General features: G+C 42.9%; 1 protein-coding gene and 1 pseudogene across 1 annotated transcript in view; both read right to left on the minus strand.

Annotated features, from left to right (window-relative positions):
* Window positions 1-239: 239 nt before the first annotated feature.
* PKD2L2 (polycystin 2 like 2, transient receptor potential cation channel) overlaps window positions 240-17,216 on the minus strand; it is a 38,080-nt gene continuing 21,103 nt past the window's right edge. The window contains exons 11-15 of the mRNA XM_089529487.1: window positions 16,714-16,790; window positions 15,145-15,193; window positions 11,909-11,988; window positions 4,154-4,274; window positions 240-389 (exon numbers count right to left, since the gene is read on the minus strand). Coding sequence (XP_089385613.1) covers window positions 4,187-4,274; window positions 11,909-11,988; window positions 15,145-15,193; window positions 16,714-16,790 — 294 coding nt within the window. The 3' untranslated portion in view covers window positions 240-389; window positions 4,154-4,186. The remainder of the gene's footprint in view (window positions 390-4,153; window positions 4,275-11,908; window positions 11,989-15,144; window positions 15,194-16,713; window positions 16,791-17,216) is intronic.
* LOC149321834 (uncharacterized) lies at window positions 4,704-11,593 on the minus strand (annotated as a pseudogene).

Below are 17,216 nucleotides of genomic sequence, written 5' to 3' on the forward strand. Positions count from 1 at the left end.
AAATAATTGACTTGCCCAGGGTCACCCAGTGGCTTTCCGTGGCTGAGCCAGGATTCCAACCCTGGCCTCCAGTCATACCAAGGCTCAAATCACTACACTACGCCAGCTCTGTCTTATTGGGACAGTAAGATCACCATCAATATAACACATCTACTATGTAAGGAATGCTCACCCTTGTTTGAAGTAATAGACTGCTTCTCAAATAATGAATACAGAATAAGCTACTAAATTGACAGATATAAAACTACAAGACTTTATTTTGTCTCCTGTGACATTTGAAGGCTTAAACAAGTTGCTAGTGGAGTTGATCTTTCATTTCAAAACACTCTTCATTGCTACTATCCATGACAGGATGTCAGCTCCCGGCACTCTGCGTCTTTTGACCTGTTCTAAATAATTAAAATTTTAATAATCTGAGGTTTTTATCCTTTATTCTTTTTAAAAACATTTCTTACCTGTTTCTCATTGGATGAAACAGCTTTGGAGGCTCTGTACTAAAGCAAGCAGTCACATACAGATAGCAGTTTTCAGCCACAACATGGCCTTCTTTTTTATCCCATGTTAACATCCTACATGCTTACTATAGCTTTCACTTAGCCACCACTAACAAGTTATGTCACAGAAAGCAATTCTTCTGCCTTGGATTTAGTTCTACCATATGTGTGAGGCACAGAGACCATGAAGAAGAAGCATGGTTAATATGCCATTTTATTTTATTTTATTACTGATGGTGACTGAGAGGTTGAAACCTACTTCCAAAGATCTAAGAAGCCTGAAGGAGCAATCCCCAGCCTTTGGGTATTCCCTTGCACCAGCTGATCAAGACAGTCGAAACCATTTTATTCACTGCCCCTTCTCCCTCCTCTTCAGTTTTATTACCTAGGTTTGCATGATGAGGAAGAATTAGACAGAAATGGATCTTCTGTCTCGTTTTTTTAGACACAGCCACAGATAGAGGTAGATTGCTCCTTCAGTCTTCCTAAGATGATCATCCACAGTAAGTATCAGCCTCTCGTTCTCAGGCGGGTTGAAGGAGCAATCCACAACTTTTGGGATGTACCCAACTCAAATTCTTTATCGGTGGGAGTGGCTCCCTGATTCCTACTGCCTGTCCTGACTTGAATTTATCCATTTTATAATGTGCTATAAACACTGAAAGGTCCTTGCATCCAGCTGTCCTACAAATTTCTTCCAATGAAGATGTTACTTTGAATGTTTTTGTAGTTGCCACAGATTTTCTTGAATAGGTGCAAAACTGATGTGATCTTGGATTGTGTGAATAATAATAATAATAATAATGGCATATGGTGAAACATGGGGTTGTTGTATTTTATGGATATTTTTAGTGTAAGCAGCTTTGATCATCGGAGAAGCAGGATATAAATAATTTATTATTAAATGTATTTCTTTCCCAACTCTCCTCAAAGCTTGAGATGGGGTACAACATATTAAAATACAAAACACAATTAAAAACACATAAACCTACAGTTAAAATACAACACTTTAAAATCATTAAAAAACACTCAAGAGTACATATACAGTGGTCCATTCACATTAGTGACACAGGACCTCTGTGAAAGTGGAAAAACTGCAAATAAAAAAATACTATTTTTTTAACCTGAGAGAATACCTCTCTAAGAATCTCTAGGTCCTCCATCACAACTCTATAGTCAACATCTGCCATACGTTGATCATAGAATTCTGCTGGAGGACCAACAAATGCCTAGAAAAGTGTTCTCTCTACAAAGTTCTAGGTATTCCAGCTCAACCTCTGGAAAATTGGCTATAGAATTACACTGGAGGACTGCAGATATATTCCTAGAAAGAACATATTAATCAAATCTTCAAATACAGTGGACCCTCGATTTACGTGGGGATCTGTTCCGGACTTGCCCACCCTGGCATAAAAGAAATACCGCGGGACCTCAAGTCCTGTTGTTTTCAAATGTCACTTTAAAAGTCAAATTCAAATTTTATTGCTTTTGACCAAAGGTCATTGCACAGCACTACAATATAACAATACATATAACAATATAAAAATACATGTAAATTATATCTAAAATGCGAGTATCTTGCTTTAAAAGTCATTAAACTTGGTTATGACTCACAAAGTGGTTCAAAAGAAGTTCTTGTCAAATAATTAAGTACCAAATTCAAATACCACACAGGGACTCTTGACTGGTTGGTTGAGGTTGTAAGGTTGCCACCCCCCCCCCACCCACCCAAGCACCTCAAAAGCCTCTTGACATGGGAAAGAGCAGATAAAGGTTTTCCATTAACTGCCAGCAAAGTCAACAGAGCTGCAATCTGCCTCTTTAAGGTATTAGGACTCCATCCTTGTTCCACTCTGAAGAAAAGACATCACCTATCTGTACCACTTCCATTGGTACTTAATTTTGTTCACATCACTTCTGGAAGGCCTTCAAAGTGGCATCATATCCAGCATCAGCTACATAGTGGATGACTTTTTCTAACCTATGTAATGTTCATTTAATGGTTTGAGAATTGACATCCTCTAAACCAAGGATTTCCTGCACCCATAGTATGGCTACCCTAGGGAGCATGGAAACTGCAACTGATGCTCTAATGGTCAGTGCTGAAGCTTCATGAGACCTTCTCAAAGCTAAATCAATTCTTTTTTCATCTATATCCTTTAATAATGTTTCCACTTCCCACAGTACCACAGCACCATTGAGGACAATGGGGCAAGCATATGTGGATTTTGGTATCTGTGAGGGGATCTGGAACAGATCCCCCATGGATACCAAAGACCAGCTGTATCTGTTTTAGATATGCACTGTATTTTAATTTTATTGAATTGATAAAAATATTAATTTAAAAAAAAAGATCCCCCTTCCCTTCAGGAAATACTCTGAAGCCTGTTCAAAGGTATGCCTCTCAATACCCAACTGAATGGTGAAAGCATTTTTATTTATATTATCTTGCTCTGTAGCTTGCATACCTGCAGCTATTCAAGCAGCATTAGTGATGGATTCATCTCCCAGAAGTTTGTTCTTTTTATCTGACAGAGCTTGAAGCTGTTCCCTTTCCCCATTTGAACTGATATTTTTTCTCTTTTTCTTCAACAAATCTCCTGGAGATACCATAGTCTATCAACTAACATAATTAAGAGAGAGAAAATCCTCGACCAGCTGGCAAGGAAATAGAAGAAAATGTGGAGGAGAGAGGGAAGGGGCAATGGATAAAATGGTTTGGAGTTTTGGTCTCCTGTCATGATCAGTTGGCACGAGAGAATATATCCAAAGATTGTAGATTACTACTTCAGCATTCCCAACAGTTCACAAATACTGAGAAAAACAAAACTGTTTTGTTTTTGAAAATTCTGATGCAAACTTGGATTTTTCTGATCCACAACAAACTCCAGTTTATTAAAAAAAAACTGCTTGAATGATAGCTCACATTTCCTTATTTATTAGAGGCATCCTGGCTTTTCCTTTTCTAAGGGCACATGATAAAATCAGATGGCAAGATGAAGCTTGGTAGAGATTACAACAGATCCTTCCAGAGCTTTGTTATATCTCAAGCTTGACTGACTAGACAATTCAGTGTTACATTTTTTCTGATATGGAAAACACAGATATATTGCCTATTATTTGGAACAAATTACAGATAAGTATGGCTTTTTACATGCAATTTTGAATAAGCCTATGTTGTACTCCTTAAAATTTCTTCCATGCTACAGTCATGATTCCTTGTTTCATGGCAAGGGAGATATTTGCTATATTCTGGCTTGTAAGGGTGTTGAGGAAATTAAAATACTGACAACATACCATTCTCTTGCATTTCAGATGTGCATTATCCTTTAAAGGAGTAGTTATAAGGGGAAATATCTGATAGTAAAGATAGATAGCAAAGTTAATATATTCTCCTTTACAAATCTGCCTCAAAATACTTAAAGACAAAAAGCCTTTTTCTCAGTACAATGACACAGGGTTGTGAGAATGGTCCTATTTCTGGGACATGGATGCTGAATGGTTTACTTCAACTTTTGTGTAAACCTTTCTGTGGCACAGTACAAATGGAACAATGCCAATGCAGCAGGAGTACTAAGATAGAGGTGTCTGATGCTGTATCTGCTGATTCAGCGAAGCCTCTCTTAGGTCCCATAATAAAACTAGCCCTCTCCTCTTACCGCTTGTTACTTTAGTCTTTTTGGTGAATCAATTCATCTGGACATAGATTTCATAATCTCATTAAGTTTAAATGTCACATCTTTCAGTTGTTTCTCCATTTCTGCAACATATCTGGAGAGCCTAGAAGTGAAGAGGAGGAAAGAAATTAAACCTCAAGAAAATGTTCATGCACAAAAGGGATTGAGTTTGCAGTATTGTTTGGCAACCGTGGAAGGCTAGGAGGCTGCATAACCCCCTAGGACAGTGATGGCGAACCTTTTAGGGACCGAGTACTCAAACTCAATGGAGTTCTGTCAAAGGGTGTTACCCAGTGCTGGGGATGGACCTTCCGGAGGGGCATGGGATTTCTGGGGGCAGGACTTCCTCTCCCCCACCCGGCCTCTGGAGGTGTCTCTGGAGAGGCAGTCAAAGGCATGAGAGGGTAGGGAAGGGGGAGGAACAGGTGTGTACCTCCTCCTTTCTCCCCCCACCGTCCCATTTCTCCATGAGCCCTTCAAAATGTCTCTGCATGTCAGAGGGGGCACTCATCCCACAAGTTTGCCACCGTGGTCAGAGGAGAACTTGAGAGAGCTGCATCGGCTCTTGCAAAAAATCATCATCGTGTTCATCAGTATCATTGCAATCAGTATCCAATTTCCCCTTTACCAGGAACAGAGGACGAATTTTGTGGAGGTAAGTCGGTCCTTATCTTTTTTCTCAAGTTCTGTATCTCTTCCTAGCAATTTCGTAGCAATTTTATCACGCTTTTCCGCAGCAGCTCTCTTTCTTGTTAAAGGGTGTATTTCTTCTGACCCACACTCATTGGTTTCCATAAAAACTTTTTTCAGATTATCCTGCTCCAACTTCTACGGAGGCTTGCGTTTTGGCAGCCATTTGAGAAGCTACTTAGTTTATAGATGATTCTGTATCTTTTTGAGGTAAAATGTTAATTTTATTTCCCTTTTCTTTCTCTCTCTCTCTCTCTTTATTGTTATTCTGTCTAACTATCTAAATATGATCAGCTTTTAGCTGAGGATGCAAAATGCGACCACTCGGTATGCAGGATAAAATAAACTGATTGCGGAGGGCAGGAGTTCAATGGACAGCAACTGAAAAAGAATGTTGACTTCTGCAGACCTGGTTTGCACTAGGAAACCCCATTGCTAGTGGATTGTGCCTCTGACCATCTCGTGAATGCAGGTTGCTCATGTCAATGTTTTTCAAACATAGCATTCAGTAGTAGCCTTTTCAAAGACAGATTCTTCTCCTAGATTTACTACAATACAGAATATCCTTAATGGGGGGGGGGGGGGAGAGTGTGCTTTCAAGTTTGTTTATTTATTATATTTATTTGTATCCCACTCTTTTCCCAGGACTGGGACTCAGAGCGGCTTCACAGCATTAAAAACAGTACAATTAAAAACATAAAAATTAAATTAATAATAATTACATTAAAAAGGAATTAAATTATTACAACATTAAAACAGATAGTTATTAAAAGAATAAAACATTTTAAAAAGAAAAAAAACTATAAATAAGAGGAAGAAAAACTAACAAATTTTTAAAATGGTCCAACATCCCAGCCTGTCCTTATAGCAATTCCTTAAATGCCTGTGTGAATAGGTAGGTCTTCACCTGCTTGCAGAAGGCCATCAAGGAGGGGGCCATTCTCGTCTCCCTGGGAGGGAGTTCCAGAGTCTAGGGGCAGCCACCAAGAAGGCCCTCTCTCGTGTCCCCACCAACTGTGTTTATGATGGTGTTGGGACGGAGAGAAGGGCTTCTCCAGAGGATCTCAGAGTCCAGGCCAGTTCATACCAGGAGAAACAGTCTGCCAAATAGTGTGGACCTGAGCCATGTAGGGCTTTATAAGTAATAACCAGCACCTTGAATTGTGTCTTGAAACAAACTGGCAGCCAATGAAGCTGTTTCAACAGGGGCATTGTATGATCTCTGTAATCTGTCCGTTAACAGCCTGGCAGCAGCCCTTTGAACCAGCTGAATTTTCTGAATTCTTTTCAAAGGCAGGCCCATGTAGAGCCCATTACAGTAGTCCAAACATGATGTAACTAAGGCATGTACCACTGTGGCCAGATCTGGTTTCTCAAGGAACAAGCGCAGCTGGCACACAAGTTTTAAATGTGCAAAAGCACTCCTGGTCACAGCAGAGACCTGGGCCTCCAGGTTCAAAGCTGCATCCAAGAGTACCCCTAAACTGCGAACCTGTGTCTTCAGGAGGAATGTGACCCCATCTAACACAGGCCGGATCCCTATTCCCCGATCTGTCTTCCGACTGACCAGGAGCACCTCTGTCTTGTCTGGATTAAGTTTGAACTTGTTTGCCCTCATCCAGTCCATTACTGAAGACAGATACTGGTTTAGGACCAGGACAGCCTCCTTGGATTGAGGTGGGAAGGAGTAGTAGCGTTGAGTGTCATCTGCATATTCATGACACCGCATCCCAAAACTCCAGACAACCTCTCCCAGCGGCTTCATGTATATGTTAAACAGCATAGGGGACAACACAGAACCCTGAGGGACCCCCACAGATCAATGGCCAGGGGGTCAGAGTCCCCCAGTATCACCTTTTGGGCTTGTCCGCCCAGGAAGGAATGGAGCCACTGTTGAACAGTACCTCCAAGCCCCATCCCAGAGAGGCAGTCCAGAAGAATACCATGATCGATGTATCGAAAGCTGCTGAGAGGTCCAGGAGAACCAACAGAGACACACTCCCCCGTCTAGTTCCTTGCGTTGGTCATCCACCAAGGCAATCAAGGCTGTCTCTGTTCCATAGCCAGGCCTAAAACCAGATTGAAATGGATCTAGATAATCCATTTCATCCAGAAACTCCTGGAGTTGGGAAGCCACCACACGTTCCAAAACCTTGCCCAGAAATGGTAGGTTAGACACTGGCTGATAGTTATTCATTATTGTGGGATCTAAGGATTACCTTTTTAACAGAGACCTCACAACAGCCTCTTGTAGGCAGGATGGAATTCTGCCTCGGTGTAGGGAGGCACTGACTACCTCCTTTACCCACTCAGCCAGTCCCCCTCTGGACTGTTTAATAAGCCAAGAAGGGCAAGGGTCCAAGATACATATGGTGGCTTTTACCTCTCCAAGGATCCTGTCAACATCACCAGGCTGCACAAGTTGAAAAGTATCCATTAACACTGGACTGACAGGAGCCAAGGTTACATCCACTGACACTGTATCAACTGTAGCATCCAAGTCAGAGCGGATTTGAGTGACTTTATCTGCAAAATGCTGCGCAAATTCTTCACAGTGAGCCTCTGAGTGGTCTGCATCCTCCACTTGAGGGTGAGTGTGTAAAAGACCCCTGACCACTCGAAACAGCTCTGCATGCCGGCTCCTTGCAGATGCAATGCTGGTAGCAAAAAATGATTTCTTTGCTGCCTGCATTGCCACAGAATAAGCTTTCAAATAGGCTCTAGCTCGTGTTCAATCAGATTCATTCTGAGTCTTCCGCCAACATCGCTGTAGTCTCTGTCTCATTTGCTTCATCACCATCAACTGCTTGGAGAACCAGGGGGCTGGTTTGGCTCCACTCCGTGAGAGGGGATGCTCAGGAGCGATTGTGTGCACTGCCCTGGCCATTTCTTCATTCCAAAGGTTAGCCAGGACTTCAGCAGAATTACCTGCCGAGGTGCAATGCCAGGTCTATTAAGAATAAGACCCACGTCATTTATGACCTGCTTGAAGATAACAACTGTGACCTGGCTTGCATTACTATAACCTGGCTTGGGCCTGAAGGGGAAGCTGTGTGGGCTCAGGCCCTACCTGCCGGGTACTCAGTGAAGGACCAGACCAGGTTAGGTGGGCGGGGGGGGGGGGGGTTGCCTTGATTCATAAGAACACCTTGTCCCTATCCAGGAACCATGTTCGGCAGACCACCTATATTGAGTGTATTTACTTGACCCTGAAGGCCAGGGACAGTTTAGGGATCCTGTTGGTCTATCGGCCACCCCGTGCGCTAACAGACTCCCTTACCGAGCTGACACAATTGGTCTCGGAGCTGATGATGGAGTCCCCCAGGCTTTTGGTCCTGGGGGACTTCAACATCCCCTTCGCGGCCAACCATGTTCCATCTGGTGCGGCTCGGGAGTTCATGGATACCATGACAGCCATGGGCCTGTCACAACTGGTCTCGGGACCTACGCATTCTGCGGGTAATACACTTGATATGGTCTTCTGTTCGGACATGGAAATTCCGTGGGCGGAAATAACTAATATTTCCGCCCTGTCATGGACGGATCATTTCCTGGTGGAGGCTAATATCAAGGCATCTACCCAGATCCCTCCTGGGGGTGGCGAACCAATTAGAATGGTCCACCCTTGAAGGCTGATGGAACCCAAAAGGTTACAGGAAGCCCTAGAGGGGTATATGGTTGGGAATGACGGCGATTCTGTTGACGCCCTAACACCTGGGACACTGACCTCTCCAGGGCTATACACAGTATCGCTCCCAAGCGTCCTCTCAGGCCTGCTTCCAAAAATAAGCCCTGGTATACGGAAGATCTTCAGGCAAGGAAGCGGGTTCTGCGACGACTAGAGCACAAATGGCGGAGACACCAGCGTTTAGCTGACAAGGCTCTCCTAGCTTCCCTTTTGGAGGACTATGGAGAGGCGATAGACGCAGCAAAGAACTCATTCTATGCTGCGCGTATCACGTCCGCGGAGTCACGTCCAACAGAGCTGTTCAGAGTAGTGAGGGAACTTACGTAGCTTCCCTCCTCCCTGAACCCTATTCTGGAACCATCTAAGGCCTGTTGCGACCAATTTAACAACTTCTTCGCGGATAAAACCTCTCTGATAAGGGAAGGTCTTGACGCTAGTATTAGCGCAGATACCAGAGTAGAGGTATCCAGAGCTTCCGTGGACTCGATTGTACTGGATCACTTTGAGTCTGTAAATACCGAGGATGTGGACAAGATCCTTGGAAGTGTTAGGAAGACAACTTGCTCTCTCGATCCCTGCCCCTCGTGGCTAGCGGCTCAGGGGGGAACGGTAGTAACTTCCATGTTACACCGTATAATTAATACATCATTGAGGGATGGGCAATTTCCATCGAGCTTAAAATTGGCCATTGTAAAACCATTGCTAAAAAAAGCCCTCCCTTGACCCCCTGATGCATAATAATTATCGGCCAGTATCGCTATTGCCATTTTTGGGGAAGGTGACCGAGAGGGCGGTTGCAATCCAGCTTCAATCGATCTTGGATGAAACGGATTATCTAGACCCATTTCAAACCTGCTTTCGAGCAGGTTACGGGGTTGAGACTGCTATGGTCTCCCTGGTCGATGATCTCCGTCTGGGCATGGACAGGGGTAGCGTGTCCCTGTTAGTGCTCTTGGACATCTCAGCGGCTTTCGATACCATTGACCATGGTATCCTTCTGGAGCGCCTAGTGGAGCTGGGAATCGGAGGCACTGCGCTCCAGTGGTTCCGATCCTATCTCTCTGGGAGGTTCCAGATGGTGCAGCTGGGGGACGTGTGCTGCAACAAGAGGGCCCTTACATCTGGGGTCCCTCAAGGAGCCATTCTGTCCCCCATGCTCTTTAACATTTACATGAAACCGCTGGGAGAGATCATCCGGAGGCATGGGGCGCGGGGTTATCAGTACGCTGATGACACCCAAATAGTCTTCTCTATGTCTCCGACTGATTCAGTGACCAAGGATGGCATCTCTCCTCTCGTTGCCTGTCTGGAGTCGGTAATGGGCTGGATGAGGGAAAACAGACTCAGCCTGTATCCAGAGAAAACGGAAGTACTCGTGATAGGTTCTCCTGGCCCAGGGATGGCAGTGGTTCCACCTGTCCTGAACGGGATCACGCTTCCCGTGAAGGACTCTGTGCGCAGTCTGGGGGTGCTCCCTGACTCGTCGCTCCACCTTACATCTCAGGTGGACGCGACGGTCAGGAGCACCTGTCATCAGCTTCGGCTGATACGCCAGCTGCGTCCCTACCTGGGCTGGGGGGACCTTGAAACAGTAGTACATGCTCTGGTAACCTCTCGGTTGGATTTCTGCAACGTGCTCTACATGGGGCAACCCTTGTACCATACCCGGAAGCTGCAATTGGTGCAGAATATGGCGGCAAGACTGGTCACTGGTACGTCCAGGGCCAGTCATATAACACCGGTCCTTAAAGACCTTCATTGGCTGCCTATTCGCTTCCCAGCGTAATACAAGGTGTTGGTTATTACCTATAAAGCCCTACATGGCTTGGGCCCAGGGTACTTGGAGGACTGCCTTTCCCCATATAATCCACCTCGCACACTCAGGTCGGTCGGGAAGCAATTTTTGAGGGTTCCAGAGGCTAGATTGTCTACTACCACCCAGAGGGCCTTTTCTACCTTGGCCCCCAAGCTCTGGAACTCGCTTCCCGACGAGCTCCGCTCGGCCACCTCATTAGACCAATTTAAGAAGGGGTTAAAAACACACCTTTTTAAGCAGGCATACCCCTGACTTCTGTTCCTTGAAATAACCCCTCCTCCCCTCTCGACAGCACTGTTGAGTTGGTTTATTGCTATGTTTTATATTTTAAGATGTTTTTAATGATGTGTGATGGTTTTAACTATTGTCAATGTGAAATGTTGTTAACCGCCTTGATCTCAGGAAAGGCGGTATATAAATAAAATTTTTATTATTTATTATTATAGGAAACTGCCCAAGAGCCCTCAGAAATCCTTCTAGATCCATCAGTCTCCTGGGGCAGACCATCCTATTCAGTCCCCCACCCCTGCAGAGGTTCTGAGTCCCAGTGAGTCTAAACCTGACCAGATAATGATTTGTCCATGACAATGGAACTGTGGAGAGTTCCACCACACCAAGATCATCACCACCCCACCCAGCACAGAAAACAAGGTCGAGAATGCCCAGCAGCATGAGTAGGGCCAGATACTACTTGGGACAGGTCCATGGTTGTCATGAAGGCCAGGAAGTCTTGAGCCACTCCTGAAAGGGCAGTCACAACATGGATGTTGAAGTCCCCCAGCACTAATTTGTTTCCAGTTAGGGTTTGCAACCCTATGGCAAACCTACCATGGGGTTTTCTTGACAAGATTTGTTCAGAGGTTTGCCATTGCCTTCTCCTGAGGCTGAGAATGTGATATCCAAGGTCACCCAGTGGGTTTCCATGGCTGAGTGGGGATTTGAACCCTGGTATACCAGAGTCCTATGAGTCTAACACTCAGACCACTACACCATACTGGCTGATATCCTTAATAGAGGCTGCCTATTCAGGTGAGCATGTAATTGAATGGCTGCCTTTGTTAATTCAATGGCTACAATATTGTTGGCCAGGATACACTGGCAAATACACTCACAAAGGTGACACCAGGGTAGGCAATGATAAAATGTCAATGGGTGCTATGCTGACAGGAGAATTACACCAAAGGTTGTCAGGAGATATAGTTGCCCAGTTGGATCCCAAGCTGCTCATGATAGGGCAGTTTTGATGGTGATGGAGATGGTTTTCTCCATCTTTACTGTTACCTGTTGCCACAATAAAATAGTGCTTTGGGTCAGCATCACTGTTCTTATGCTGCTGTTCTTTTCATCAAGCCCTAGTCATTAGCTAATAGGGTAGCATCATCCATATCAAAGCCTAGCCTAAGGTGGTGTAATAACAATACTACATACAAACACATGGTAACAGAAATTAAGAGGTGAACCCCAGATGGATTTTTCATCTAAAGGTGGATTCAGGGTCTGAAAATGGAAGACTACTGGGATTGTAGAATAAACTTCAGCTTACTTCTGGAATTCCCGGTGAGAAACAGAATCAAGACCTCCTGAAGATGTGGAAGTCTGAGGTCTTGTCTTCCTGCTGAAATCCTGTATAGAGACACAGAGAGAGTGCACATCACTTAAAAAGGAAAAATCCCCACCATCAAGCCATGTCCACTCTATTAGCATGCTGTGCCATACTATTTCTTAAGTAAGTTTATTACAGAAAATACACACAAAAGAGAAAAAGGAAGAGGAACCTAAGACAGCAAGATATATTCTGTTCTTAAAATAAGTGCCTGATTTTGATCCACATAAACAAGCACGATGTTGAAGGACCAAGTATATGCAAGCCTGGATAAATGTGCTGATTCTAGAACAACATTGCAAAAAATGGTGAAATGTAGCATTAAGTAAAGAACTTTCTGAAAAACTCACAGAATGAGTTGATAGAAACTTTATTTTAATTTATTTAACTTTATTTGCTTTAGTTAGCCTTTCAGGGCAGAAACTCTGGACAACTCAGCAGGTGCATTTTAGAACTGTTTCCCCACGAAACAGAAAACCCAATTTGTAATCCAAGTAGTCTAAATTATATTCTGCATGAATAAGGTTAAACACAAGAAATTTAGAAGGAATTCCTCTGTGCTGAAGCAACCTGCATGCAGGGATGTACCAATCATCCCTACCTGCAAATCATTATTCCCATTCCCATGGTTTCCTATTAAATGTATAAAGGGTTTGCAGACTTTTTAATTCTAAAATTGCATCATTTGTATAATGATATTTTGGGGTCTGGTTCTCTCATGTTCATTATACAGGGCTTATATTACAATAATTCCAAGAACTAGCAAGACCATACCTAATGTGCAAGTTTGGGGCATCTTTTAAACAAACACTGATGGTAAACAAACAAACAACAACAAATCACCTGTTTTTTGTTAATAGACTTTTGTAGGTTAGTCAGGTAGGATTTATTCAACATAGGTAAATTTCAAGTCTCAGATTAACTGTTGAACTGGTTATTTTGAATAGTGAAAAATCCAATTAAGCCATATTTTTTCACTGGAAAAGTATTCAAATAAATATATTGACAAAGCGTGCTACTTTGCTAAATTTGATACTTTGGCTAAATTTGTTTTTCTTCCAAAATATTTTAAATTTATTCAGATTCATTTGCTTTTATGATCCCTTGCATTGACTGATATTTTTAATGCACCATATCTGTCTGAAATTGATATTGGACATGGCTGTCCTTTCCTCCTCTTATATTTGACTTAGGTATGGAAGTACTGGCTTGTGTGTTTGTGTGTTAACTGCCTTCAAGTTGACTTCGACTCATGCCGACCCTGTGAATGAGACATCTTCAAGGCCCCTGTCCTCAGGGCACTCTGCTTAGGCTCAGAGCTGTGGCCTCCTTGATTGAGTCTATCCATCTGGTGTGCAGTCTTCCTCTCTTTATACTGCCCTTCACCTTCTCCAGCATCATTGTCTTTTCTACTGAGTCATGCTTTTTCATGATGTGATTGAAGTATGACAGATTTAATTTAGTTACTTGGCTTCCAAGGAAAGTTCTGGCTTGATCAGTTCTAGAACCCATTTGATTGTCCTTTGGGCCATCCACATTATCCTCAGCACTCTTTTCTAGCTCCACATCTCAAATGAGTTGCTTGCTTTCTATCCACTTTCTTCACTGTCCAACTCTCACAACCATACATAGTGAGGAATAATGTGGCTTGGATGATTCTAACTTTAGCATTCAGTTTTATATTTTTGCACTTAAGAATCTTGTCTAGTTCTTTCATAGCTGCCCTGCTATCCACCCACTGGCCTGCAGCATTAGATAAAATAATATTCATGACTTTTGTACAGCTCTTTAGAATTTTAAATTATTCTCTATGCAAACCTCAGCCTTTTGTTCCAGCATTACAAGAGGTGATTAACACTTGTGTAGATTTGTTTGGGTTGATTAACTGGCCAAAATCAGAACTGATACAGGTGGGAGATAATGCCCAAGATCCTGCATCAAACAGGCAGAATATAACCCATAACTACCTATGTAGTTCCATTGAGCTACTTCTTGTGTCACCCATGGAAGGCATCTTCCTAAAATGAGATAACTTCTTATGATCATTTAGTTCCAGGGGAGAGTGACAGGCACCCAGCAGCATCCTGCAGCAGTTCTGCAGCTAGGAGAAAAGACCAGTTGTTGCCCTCTTGGATCACCAGTTAGATTTTTTTTTGTCACATGTTGATTCTGTATGAGAGCATGACTTCTCAGGAGAACTATAGTACAGAACACAAGAAGACAATGGCTGGAATTCACAGAGGAAATTATGAATGTGTAATGAGTTACACCTTTGAGACTGGTTCACTTACCCAATATCTACAAATTCACTGCTTCAGGGAATACACTGGGACTGTGATAATCCCCCAGTCCCCATTTAGTAGACTGCAACCACTCTGATCAAAGATGCAAGGAGAATTGCAACAAGGGCCCTGTTGCAATGGAGACTGTTCATGAAAGGAGTGGGAAAATCAGTGAAGTGCTTTCCAATCAACAGAGGAACAGATTCTCATTGATCACAGCAGCTGCTGCCCAGTAAATAAGGACGGGGGGTGGGGGGGAGGAGAGGGGTCAGGCCAAGAGACACTACTTAGCTATGTAATTGTGGTAGTTACATAGCAATGCAGCTGAGAAAATTCCACCCATAGTCAGTAAGGATAAATTTCAGTGGACCACTAAAATAAACAGTAACTAGCCAAAGGTTCACCTTTCAAAAACATACAAACCCAGAAGTAGTTTGTCCACAAATTCTCTTATTAATGCCACAGTGACTTCCTGCTCCCCTCATAATAATTATCTATTTTATTTTTATATTGGCAAGGCAACAGAAGGACCATCTGCCATTCTTCTGGGGTTTAGGTTTGGTTCTGGAGCCACCTGTTGTGGCACCTATTTTAAAATGTCACCATGTAAGTAACTATTTGCAACTACAGATTGCTCAAGTGTGAGAACTTCAGATGCTTTGAAGAAATTGCACAGAAACACTGCTATAAAAGAAAGCTGCCAATAGCTTTTCATTACACAGAGACGGCCAAACTATTCCAGAGGCATAAAAGACTTTTAAACTGCATTGTCATTTATATTACATCTTACATAATAGAGTCAATCCATGATGTTCCCTTGCAGTTCACTGCTTGGACTGAGTTCAAACATGGAAAATAGAAGCATATGATTCATATCCTATCCACACTACTTACTCTGGAGAAAGCCTTGGAAACATCTGCTCTGGAAGCGGACTGTCCTTTTCTAAAAGGCATACAAGGGAAGAAAACACAACAAAAAGCCATATTAAATACAGCTTCTTTAATCTTCTCTAAATGGAAGAAACACTGGTAAACTATATTTACTAAAATAAAAGCTCAAGTGAAATAGATATAAAATTAATTTTATTTTTGGAGGGAGGGCATGCATAATTTTGTGACACAGTGACTGATCAAATCAGATGAATTGAGGGGTCAAGCCAGATGTTAACAAAAAATATAGCTAATGCATTTCTCTCATCGCACAATATTTACTGTCGAGTTGAAGCAGATGCATAACACCTTGTCATTATATCCAGCATTTCCTTGTGCCTTGCATATAGCAGCCAAATGACATAGTGTAACAAGTAGGGAAACACTAAATACAAGAAGTGCATAACATGTATCCACTTTAACAACAGTAGCTTTTCCAAATCTGATGTCTTCCAGAGGTGCTGAACTCTCATCATATGCATCTAGTGGCCTTTGCTAGGAATTGCAATCTTGTTGGGGACAGCTGAGTTTAGAAATTAGGAGATGAGAAAAATAGTAATGGATCTGCAACAGTTGTAATACATTTCTTAAAACCTCTAGCTTGGTCCTAATTCTATCTTGTTTAGGGCTGGGGTGAATTTCCCCTCCCATTTCTTCCAACTTGGGCAATCTGCTTCCATTTAATTCAGTGGATGTTTTGTCACTTGACTTCAATAAACCATTTATCATTGCAACAATAAAGAATTCTCTTGTGACCTATCTTTATCCCCAACTATGGCTTATATGGAACCTATCCCCATAGAATAAGGTGAGGTAAAACACAAGCTTATGCATATCTCTTTATGAATGGAGCACAAGGTGCTACCCCTATGCACACAGCTGTCAAGTCTCAGAGGGAGGCAGGGCAGATCATAGAATCATAGGGTTGGAAGAGACCACAAGGGACATCCAGTCCAACCCCCGGCCATGCAGGAACTCTCAATCAAAGCATACCCAACAGATGACCATCCAGCCTCTGTTTAAAGATTTCCAAGGAGGGAGACTCCACCACATTCCGAGTAAGTTATAATGTAGCTCTAAGGAAAAGTGCTAAGAGCAGGGTTGCCACACTGGATCTGGGATGGAGCTCCTGTAACTTAAATCCTCATAAGATCTTGGTGCCATCCCTTTCCCACACAGCTATTGTGTTGCCAGTGGAAAGCAGGGCAGGGGTGCAGGGGAATGCCCAGTGCATCCAACAACAAAAACAGAAAACAACAACAACATAACTAGGTGTTCCCTCATGCCCACACTCTCCATGAGCATTTGTAATAATTATACTCTGTCTTCTTAATGTAGGCTCTCTGCCTGCTTATGTGGAAATATGCTGCTAGCTAGCTGTACATTGAGGTCTCATCCTCACCCTGTGCAGAAGGCTTTGAGCAGCTCCAGCTAACCTCAGCCTATGATATCATTATTAGTCTGACCTGTGGAAATTAAATTGGTAGAAAATTAAAAACAAAAGCACCAGAACACATTAGTTTTTCTATCTACCTTTTCAAGCTGTATAAGTCTTCTGTCTGTGATGTCTGCCTCTTCAACTTGAGTTTGACTAGAGCTTTGTTGTAACTCTAAGAACAATATGAAAAACCAAGCTAAGTGACAATATCAGAAAATTGCAGTAGGGCAACATCTTATGAGCAACTAAAATGTCACAAAACAGCAAGATGTCGGATTCTATGAATTCTTAGAAAGCTGGAAGAATATATGCAGCATGCTTTATTTTGTGATTGGTCGCTGGAACGTAAACATGGGCTGAATTTGCAAATCTGACTGCTGAAGCTTTTATCTTTGAAATAATCCCTTGGCTAGAGAAAAAAACATGTTATTCACAGGGGATATATCTTCCCCTTAATGGCCCAAAACACATAAGCCAAATAAAGTGGCTTCTGGCAGCTTTGGGGGCATGGCATCTAGATGACACACACCTCCAAAGCAGCTGGAAGCCACGCCATGGCTGCGCTTACAGGGCAAGAGCTGGACATTTTAGGAGCGGA

This window comes from Sceloporus occidentalis, unplaced genomic scaffold (genome assembly GCF_023333645.1).
Source record: "Sceloporus occidentalis isolate IW3139 unplaced genomic scaffold, rSceOcc1.0.p SCAF_1, whole genome shotgun sequence".
NCBI classification, from domain to species: Eukaryota; Metazoa; Chordata; class Lepidosauria; order Squamata; family Phrynosomatidae; genus Sceloporus; species Sceloporus occidentalis.